Below are 10,753 nucleotides of genomic sequence, written 5' to 3' on the forward strand. Positions count from 1 at the left end.
ATAGTGACATCTGCATTTCTCCTTTCCCTGAACTTTTGAAGATTTATTTCATGGCAGCTCTAAACAAACAAAACAAACTGCCTCATTTGCATTCCTTTCTTGAGAACCTTGTTCCACTGAGTATCAAATAACAACTAACACCTTTTCAAAATAATTATTGCCTCACGTGTTTTATTTCTGTGTGATATGTTGTGCAGGCAGTGTGCCATAAACATTCTTCCATCCATGTTCTCAGAATTATCTCTACTGTCTGCACAACAAGTAGGTGGCATTGAATTCCTGCCATCCATGGATATCTGTAGAGTTGAGAAACACCTTTGTTTTAATTAGTACCAAGTATTATTCTCTCTAATACGAGCAGCAATAAAATCCTCATTTTGAAATTGAAATGCACCCAATACACCTGTGGAAAGAGTGCAAAATGCACTATTTATAGCCAGACAGTTTCTTTGACTAGAGCCTTGCCAAGTAGCAATAAGGAGCAAAGGAAGATAAGGATAATATCAGATTAATATTGGGAGATAAAAAAGAAAGGTGATTCCCCATTTGATGGGACTTACTGAGTGCAAAGCATAGAGGTTGTCTTTACATTTTGACATTTCTCAAATGCAAAAGAACCTGACAAAATTCTTTTAAAACTGAATGAGGTTCCCATAGACTTCTTTGGTAATTAGTGATGGGCGAATTTGTCCCGTTTCGCTTTGTCGAAAAATTTGAGAAATTCCTGCGAAATTCGCAAAACGGTGAAAAGTTTGTGAAACTCAAATTTTGACACCTGCGTCAATTCTGACACTCGCGTCAATTTTGACACTGGTGTTAATGTCAACGGGCGTCTGAGTAATGTTGACGTGCAGGGGTTTTGACGCGAACAACTTTATCGACGTCCGTCCGAATTTATTCTCCTGTGCAAAACGCGGAAATTCACCATGAATTCACACCTGGTGAATTCATTCGCCCATCACTATTGGAAATCGAACTTGAGGATTTTCTGAATCGAGAAATCCATGAAAGTGGAGTGTCATGCCCAGGTATTTAGCTAACACAGGCTAGCATTTCAAAACCTTACAAACCATTGCACCTACAGTATCTAGGGATCCATAGAGGTTGGTGATCACTGGAAAAATGACCAAGTTAGTAACTAAGTACAGGCATGGGTCCTGTTATCCAGAATGCGTGGGACCTGTAGTTTTCCGGATACACTCTGTATTTTGACTCTTCATACCTTAAGGGCAGAGACAGACGAGAAGATTCGGGGAGATTAAAGTGGACCTGTCACCTAGACACAAAAATCGGTATAAGAAAAGTCCTTTTCAAATTAAACATGAAATCCAATTACTATTTTTTATTAAAGCATTCATAGCTGTTGTAAGCTCATTTAAAAATCTCAGCTGTCAATCAAATATTGTCTGCCACTCCTCTATGCCCTGGGTATAGAGGCGGGGCAGACAATTACTTTCACTTTCCATTCAGCACTTCCTAGATGTCAGTGCTCTCAACATATTCCCCTGTTCTCTTTACCATTTAATTGTGTAACCAGGGCATGGGGATGGACATCAGGTCCCCCATTCTGGTGCACAAACAAGATTCTGACATGATACAAGGCTTGTCTTGATAACAATGTCCACAAAATGGCTGCTGCCTTCTAGTTATAATTTTGAAATTCCAAACTGAAGGAAGCAAGATTCAAATAATTTATATAGTGTAATTAAAGTTAATTTTTCTTGACTAATGTAATAAAATAGGATTTTGAATATTTTTTTTGGGTGACGGGTCCCCTTTAAGGCAGAAAACAAAGCACTCCGAGTGCAATCACGCTGGCGATTTAGATTCTAGCCAGTGGGGAGGCAGTTTGAGATTAGTCACCCAAAGAAGAGGCGATTTGTTGCCGGGCAACTAAACTTGACTAAACTTCTCGTATCTTCTCGTCTGTCTTTGCCCTTAGTCTACTAGAAAATCATATAAGCATGAAATAAACCCAATAGGCTGGGTTTACTTAGAATAAGGATTAATTATCTTAGTTTGGATCAAGGACAAGGTACTGTATTATTTTAAAAAATGTTATTTGAATAATATGAAGTCTATGGAAGATGGTCTTTCTATAATTAGAAGCTATCTGGGCAACGGGTTCCCGGATAACGGATCCCATACCTGTATTCATTTATAGTAGTGATGGGAGAAGTTGTACATTTTCGCTTCGCTGTAAAATTTATGAATTTCAAAACGGCGCAAAGTTTGGGAAACGCATTGAAGTCAATGGGCAACAAAATTATTTTGACTTGTGTCAACTTCAGTGCTTGGGACAATTTTTATCCAAAATTTGTCCAAATGTAACATCCGAAAAATTTGTACAATTCGGATTTTTTTTCACGATTTTATCGAGTTTTTCCTGAAAAAGAAATTTCCTGAAATTTTCAAAAGTTTTCAATAAATTTGCAAGAACGTTTCAGATTTTGATAAAAAAAAAAACCCTTTTGGGCAGCTTCGGGGAGTCACCCAGTGAAAAATCTCCTCTTCTTCGGGGCAACTAATCTCCCCGAACTGCCTTGCCGCCAGCTAGAATTAAATCACCGACTGGATGGCACTCAGAGTGCTTCCTTTTCCGAAATCGCCCGAAGTTTCCTCACGAGGCAACTTCAGGCGACTTCGGAAAATGAAGCGCTCCAAATGCCATCCTGCCGGCGGTTTACATTCTAGCTGTTGGGAAGGCAGTTCGAGACAAGAAGAAGAGGAGATTTTTGCTGGGCGACTAATCTCCCCGAACTGCCTTCCCCATGGCACTTAGAGCGCTTCGTTTTCCGAAGTTGCCTAGTGTTCCGGCTAGAATGTAAATCGCAGGCGGGAAGGCAGGGGAAGCAGTTTTAAGAGATTAGTCACCCCGAAAAAGAGATTTGTCTCCCCAAATGTGAACGTGTGTCTCTGCCCTTAGTATATGTATTTCTCCCTGCATTTTTCTTGCTGTGAAGTTTTCCTTGGCTTTGAGCTTTTAGTATGTTATAAAATGGCCAATGCTAAGCAACTTTTCAATTGGTTTTCATTATTTATAATTTAGAGTTTTATAGTTATTCGCCTTTTTAATCTGACTCTGTGCAGCTTTTAAATGGACGTCGCTGACCCTTTCTAACAATCAAATGCTGTCTAAGGCTACAAATGTATTGTATTGTTATTGCTACTCAATATTCCTGATCTTTCTATCCAGTTCCTCTCCTATTCGTATTCCAGTCTCTTATTTAAATCAGTGCATGGTTCCTAGGGAAATTTGCACTCTAGCAACCAGATTGCTTAAAATGCTGCTGAATAAAAAGCTAAATAACTCAAAAACCACAATTAATTAAAAATGAAACCCAAACGCAAATTGTCTCCAAATAGCACTCTCTATATGATACTAAAACGTTTTCTCAAAGGTGAGCCACCCCCTTAGTGTATAGAAACGCTTAGAGCGCAAACACAGCAAAATGAGAACCTGTAAATAGCGACAAGTCTATTGAGCCGGGGAAAGGATTAGCTGGAGATTCTTATCAGCTGTGTCAGTATTCGGCACTTTACAACTGATTGTTAGGAAGTAGCAGAACTGAAAGCTACTTTGCGGTTGTGCGATAATTGCGCCAAATCTGCTAATCACATCGATCGATTGCACTGCTTTGAGTGAATGTGTTACTTTAGGTGGCTGTTACCTCTCTGCGATTGCACAGACAATGACTAATAATAATACTGACTGTAAAGAATAAATATATAGGCAGCCCAGCCGTGTGGCACCTTCTATAGCATTCACTGCAATCAATCGGTTATGGGAATAGTAAGAAGTAATATGTGCATTGGGAGGAGCGCCTAGACTTACATTTAACGAATCCTTTCACGAATCTGATATAAAGGAGTGGATAATATAATGTAACCTCTTTATTATTATTATTCCATTCTAGTGTAAAGAACAGGGGGCTGCAGAGAGAAGGGCGGTGAATGGGAATTGTATGAGACAGGGGTTTACCCTGCAATCAAAGGGCAACAGCTCCCCTAAACAATTTAATAGGATCCCCCTTGTTTGTCACCAGATACAATGAAGACATTGTCATTCATTCAGTAGCATCGATCAGCAACAAATCGGAATATGGGAAAAATCTTATTTTTAATCAAATACACATGACTTCATAAAGTTCACTCTAGGGGAAAACAATTAAACAAAATGCCGTCAATATAACTGTATGTAAATATAATCTATCTATATATTAGGTAGCAGCATATTACATAAAGAAAGATCTAATCTTTGCGGGTTTTTATGTAAAACACCACTGAAAGGTTCGAATGTATTCGTTTGGTTTTCCTTGTGATAATGACAGTTGCTCCTGGGACTCATACTGACAGTAGCACTAGGGAAGGCTTTGCGCTAATCGCTAGATTCGTTTCAAATAAGAAGGGAGCCAGTTGGCGCAGAGGGGCTAATAATTCACCTTAATTACTCGACTTGGTTTTTAACGTATTCCGTGGGAAACGACGTCTGTCCATTGAAATCATAACAATGTTATCTGTATGTGAAATGTAAACGCTGCCCTATTTTGTACACTGTTTTAGAAGATAAAATAAATTTAGAATTAGAATGGCATCGATCAGATAACGTATCTAGTGCACAAAGACAACTGTTTGGACAGACACCTTCTCAGCAAGGCAGAAGTGAAGCATCTCATTGAAATACTGATTTAATTTGATGAAACAATTATAGTTTGCGAAAGTGACGTGCCTGTGATGTTTTGCAACGTCAGTGGCGAACAGGTTATGACATCATTAGTTACACTGGTGCAAAAGGAAGCTTGGCTTTGCTTCCCTGACAGCGAGGGGTTAAATCGCATGACTCTACTGCTGCACTACATACCGACCTGGCAAGCCACAGAAATAGTGACAAAGCCCAAACAAGGCAGGCGAGTCGGTCCTGATTGGCAAGTCAATTTGTTAGTGAGACAGTTGTGACATGTGCTGTGCTTTCAATACACACGAAAAGCCATTGTGTCGGTACTAATAGCCGGGCAAGATAAACATCGCAGAGGAAAGAAAAACAATATCAACTGGGAGTTAATTCTCACGTTAATGAAGAGCAGGGTCACAGCGCATTTCAGCGTCAGTGTTGTGCGCAAAGACTGTGCGCAAAGACTTCTCATCGTGTAATCTCAGTTCTCATTAGAAATGTTCATTGCTCACTGGGAACTTCCTTTATGTGTTTATTGTGAGTATTGGCGAGAAGTTGCTGTTATTGCCTAAGGGCCATGTGTCTTGCTCATAGTATTGCCCAGACACGTTCATAAAGACATCTTACTTTAAAGTGCAATTATTATCTTGTCTCAGACAGATACAGTGATTTCAATAGAATAGTTTGTGTAATATTGGCATAGAGAGAGAGAGAGAGAGAGAGACAAATACAAGAGGTCCTTTGCACTCAACCCATTATCAATATATTTAAGACAGAGACATTTTGTACTTACTGCTATTGAAAAATGCCTTACCCTTTAGGGTAGGGGCACACGGCGCGATTTCGCCGCGATTCTGCGCTAAGCGAGTTGTCGCTGCGTTTTTTAAGCCGAAATAGCTTTGCTAACTTTGGCGCTGGCGTCAATGCAAATCGCGGCGAAATCGCTGCGCTAATTCACACGCGGCGATTCGTTTTCTATTGTCGTCCGAAGTTGCCTCGCTGGGCGTTTCCGGGCGACAGTAGAAAAAGAATCGCCGCGTGTGAATTAGCGCAGCGATTTCGCCGCGATTTGCATTGACGCCAGCGCCAAAGCTAGCAAAGCTATTTCGGCTTAAAAAACGCAGCGACAACTCGCCCAGCGCAGAATCGCGGCGAAATCGCGCCGTGTGCCCCTAGCCTTAAACAAAACAGGGATTGTTTGTCCATAAATTGCAATATATTTAAGCTAGCCAACTACGTCAAAGTCATCCCATATCTGGCCAGTCCTATGCTCAATTTTCATCTGATTCATTAAGAATTCTATAGTTTAATTATACATTTTATAAAGGGACGAATACGTTTTACCTGCAACTTACTAGCTGCTTTCAAAGTAAAACTCCCAACCTTGGCTGCCCTTTTATTAGACACCAGTGGGTTCACCTAACTATAGCTGGGAATATATATTTATATATATATTTAGAGAGAGATCCCCCAAGAGATTCTTTCTTATGGTTTACTTTTATAATAAAAGGGGTTATTCACCTTCAAATTAACCTTTAGTATGATGTAGAGAGTAATATTCTGAGACAATTTGCCATAGTTTTTAATTTGTTCATTATTTGTGGTTTTTGAGTCATTTAGCTTTTTATTCAGCAGCTCTCCAGTTTGCAGTTTCAGCAATCTGGTTGCTAGGGTGCAAATTAGCCTAGCGACCATGGACTGATTTAAATAAGAGACTGGAATACGAATAGGAGAGGGCCTGAATAGAAAGATGAGTAATAAAAAAATAGCAATAACAATAAATGTGTAGCTTTACAGAGTATTTGTTTTTAGACATGTGAAAGCCAAGAAGAATCCAAAGAAAAAGGCAAATAACTAAAAAAAAATATAAAAAATAAACAATTAAGACCAATTGAAAAGTTGCGTAGAATTGGGCATTCTATAACATACTAAAAGTTACTTTAAAGGTGAACCACGCCTTTAATATATGATATTCAGAAAGTACAATCCTTTCCATTAAGACAAAGGGACCTGTTATTTTCTGACCCATTTATTACAATTATTGAAAGACCCCCCCCCCCCCTTCCCAGGAGCAGAGTGCGCAGTGGGGTTCAGTCCTGGCAGAGGGACAAAGCTGGTGCCACTTATTAGCTGTGCCTGCCATTAACCTGCAGTGGGATACAGGTCACACATACATAGGAATAACACTGAGCTAGTGGGGTCTCTCCTCCATCAGTGTTGCCTTGGGGGGTCTCTGTACCCCAAGCTCAGCAGCATTTACTCTGTTAAGGCCGGAGGTGCGCGAGTTGCGCCGGGCAGAGGAACAAGTGCTACTTGGCGCTGTACAGCTTCTCCCCACCCTCCCTGTGCGCTCACACACCCACCTCTCACCCCCGCCCAGTTTCAGTTACCAAAAAAAATCCCTTTCTGCTTTTCCCTTTAGAGAAAGAGAGAGAGGAGTGGAGTGGAGACAAGAGACAAGTAACTTTGCCCAGAGAATTAAGTTGAAGAGCTGCTGCACCTGGGATTTGCTCTCCCCCGCCTCGACCATAAAGGAAAGCTGCCCTGTCGTCGTTCTGCTCATCCGAGCTTGTACCGCTGGCGACCATGTGCGCAGTGTCCCGGGCAGAAGAGCGCAAACACCGGCAGAGCGCTGCGACAGTTGCTGGCCGATAAAGTCGCCGGGCGCATAAAATAGCAAGGGGATTGTATTTATGGAGTGAACAGGACATGGAATTGGATTTTACTTGCGCTGGTTGCGCTTGAGAGCTGCTTGTGATTGACTGCTCGCTGCTGCCTGGGGACTAAGAGCCATCACTTGTGCTGTCAGCAGTACTAGTCACTCACTTGCCACTTGTGTTGTTGTCGCTGCTGCTGTCCTGGCTACACCACACAAACTTGGTCGCTATTCACACTGAGCTCTCGCGGGCAACTGCACTTGGACTTTACTCCTATTTGTAAGAACATCTTTCTCTTGAACAACGTGCGATTTGCACGGACTTGTATGTATTCTGCATAGAAAACTTCATCCAAGCTTGCGCTGACTTTCTATCGGATCGGCCCATGCGGAGCGCGACTGTCCCTGCCCCGACACTTTACGCCCGCACAGCGATAAGGGACATCGAGTGATTGTGAGGAGTTTCCCGAGTTATCAGGGATGTCTAAACCGCTGGATCATGTGAAGAGACCTATGAACGCCTTCATGGTGTGGTCCCGAGCCCAAAGGAGGAAAATGGCCCAAGAGAACCCCAAGATGCACAACTCTGAGATAAGTAAGAGGTTGGGCGCTGAGTGGAAGTTGCTGACCGAGGCCGAGAAACGACCGTTCATTGATGAGGCGAAGAGGCTGCGCGCGATGCACATGAAGGATCACCCAGACTACAAGTACCGGCCCCGCAGGAAACCCAAAACCCTACTCAAAAAGGACAAGTTTGCCTTCCCAATGCCCTATAGTTTGACAGGGGACCATGATGGGCTGAAGGCTGTTAGTTTACATGGGGCTGGGGTCCTCACTGACGCCTTGCTGTGTCACCCAGAAAAAGCGGCAGCCGCTGCGGCTGCGGCAGCAGCTCGGGTGTTCTTTCAGCCGTCTGCGGCAGCCGCAGCGGCCGCAGCTGCAGCAGCCTCCGGCAGTTCAACTAATCCTTATTCTCTGTTTGATTTGAGCTCTAAAATGGCAGAGATGACACATTCATCCTCATCTATTCCTTATACCTCGTCCATTGGATACCCTCAATCAAGTGGCGGCGCTTTTGCTGGGGTTACAGGTGGGGGTCACACACACTCTCACCCCTCTCCTGGGAACCCTGGTTATATGATCCCATGTAACTGTACAGGATGGCCCAGTCCAGGCCTGCAGCCCCCATTAGCCTATATTCTCTTCCCAGGCATGGGCAAACCTCAGCTGGAGCCTTACCCTGCAGCAGCCTATGCGGCAGCATTATGACAGCGCGACTGCCCGACTAAGGGCACTGACACTGCAACAGACACGTGGAACTCAATGTGGGAGCCATGGACTCGGCCCTAGGACAGGATGCCCGTCTTTATCCATTGCCAGTCATACTGGTTTATTATGCTGTGAAATAGGTACTGAATGAGTAAAACGTGTGTGATATATGTCGCAGAAGCGACCAGTCGCACGTGGAGTACTAGTTTGCATTCTGGATGCCTTCACTTGGGCGGAACTTGTGTTGTGCTGCTGATTCTAAGTACAAACTGGTTTCTACAAAACACCTGGCACAGAACATTTCAAATGGCCCCCGTTGTGCACTTGTTCGATCCTCTCCTGCGACTTTGCATGCGATAGCTGGACACTGGCTGCGACAGAGATTTCCCTGCTACACGTGTGGGCTGATGATGTGGGACACTTGTATGCACAGACTCTCATAGCACTGGATGGCAAATACGTACAGAACTGAGAATGGAATGGCACTAAATGGAATCGCATATACTGTGTGCTCGGGCAATCTCTCTACAGAACTTTCTCAGCTCTTGCAGGAATCCCAGGTTTATTCTGCCAAAGGCTCCTGATGAGGTCACAATGTAAAATGTGTAAATCACTAAAAAAAACCTGCTGCTCCCCCTCCTCCCCCAATCTCAGTAAGTTTAAAGCAAATCAACTATTTCAGAGTAAATCCTAATATTAAGTGACGACTACAGTTTCCTTTCAAGTTTTCAAAGACACATTTTCCATGTCTATTAGCTGTATATTTATTATTTAGAAAATACCATAAATTGCCCCCTCCTATTCATTAATGAAACTTGAAAAATGTCTGAGTGATTTGGGGAATTTAGTTGCCCAAAATTCCAACAATTTGCAGGTTAAAAAAAAAAAGATCATTTAGACACATTTACCCATTTAGTTAAAGTCCAGATCTTTGTTTACTTTTGTAATGTGCATATTTTGACTAATATATGTGAATGAAGCCGGCTAACTTGTACTTAGTTTTATTTTGCATTTCTGTAATACAAAGTATAAAAAAAAAAGAAAAGGATTGGCTCGTTTCCCCCTCAGTTCTGTTTGCACTTTTTTTCTATTGGTGTGTGATGTTGTGTCTGGATATTGGATGGTAAAGTAGGAACTAGAGGATCCCTGGCTCCTGCTGAACAAAGAGCTCACAATCGAGCCCATTCCAGGGGAAATAGGGGGGGAAGCCGAAGTTGAGTTGCTGAGTATCCGAACAAGATTTCTATCTGAATTGGCCTTACGTGGCTGCTCCAGGTGAGGTGTAACGTATCCTCCAAAGACTGCCTTTGTTCCACTCTCAATAGATTTAGCAGCAAATCTAAATCAGCTCATTGTTACCCCCAGCCAAAAAAACCTGATTTATCACATTTTAAATCGTGAATAGGAAAGCAGATAAAATACAAGTCGTTGTATTATCTGGAAAATAAAAGGCATTCATGATGGAGCAGAACAGAGCCCATTGAGTACAACAGGCAGTTTCCAGTAACATAGTAAGGGGTGCCCAGGCACTTTATCTGCTGCCCCTGAAAAGCTTCCTGTTAAATCTATGGATTAGACCAGCGAGAGGTTTGGCTTCTGCCTGGAGGGTCGTGCATTTGTCTGCTCTGAAATCAGCCTTTCCAGATACAATTTAGTGTAGTTATCGTCAGACTGTATTATTACTAACAGGCAGTATCACTTTCAAAACGAAGGAATCGCCTGAAGAGTCAGTAGCGCTGTATGATCCAGGGCAGGGGGAATGAATAAATGAGACATTTGATGGAATATAATGGGGTGATGATGGAAGTTTTCTCCAAATGCTGGCACAGTTAAAGAGGTTGTTCACCTTCAAATTAACCTTTAGTATGATGTAGAGAGTGATATTCTGTGACAATTTGCCATTGGGTTTCCATTTGTTCATTATTTGTGGTTTTTGAGTTATTTAGCTTTTTATTCAGCAGCTCTCCACTTTGCAGTTTCAGCAATCTGGTTGCTAGGGTGCAAATTAGCCTAGCGACCATGGACTGTTTTAAATAAGAGACTCGAATATGAATTGGAGAGGGCCTGAATAGAAAGATGAGTAACAAAAAGCAGCAATAACAATAAATCTATAGCTTTACAGAGCATATGTTTTTAGATGGGGCCAGTGACCCCCA

The 10,753-nt window shown here is 42.3% G+C and overlaps 1 protein-coding gene across 1 annotated transcript; it reads left to right on the forward strand.

The window, feature by feature from the left end:
- The first annotated feature begins 7,808 nt into the window (after positions 1-7,808).
- Positions 7,809-8,597, forward strand: sox21.S (SRY-box 21 S homeolog). Its single transcript, NM_001172213.1, has one exon. The coding sequence runs from the start codon at positions 7,809-7,811 to the stop codon at positions 8,595-8,597; it is 789 nt and encodes a 262-aa protein (NP_001165684.1).
- The last annotated feature ends 2,156 nt before the right edge of the window (positions 8,598-10,753 follow it).

This window comes from Xenopus laevis, chromosome 2S, assembly GCF_017654675.1.
Source record: "Xenopus laevis strain J_2021 chromosome 2S, Xenopus_laevis_v10.1, whole genome shotgun sequence".
Lineage (NCBI taxonomy): Eukaryota > Metazoa > Chordata > Amphibia > Anura > Pipidae > Xenopus > Xenopus laevis.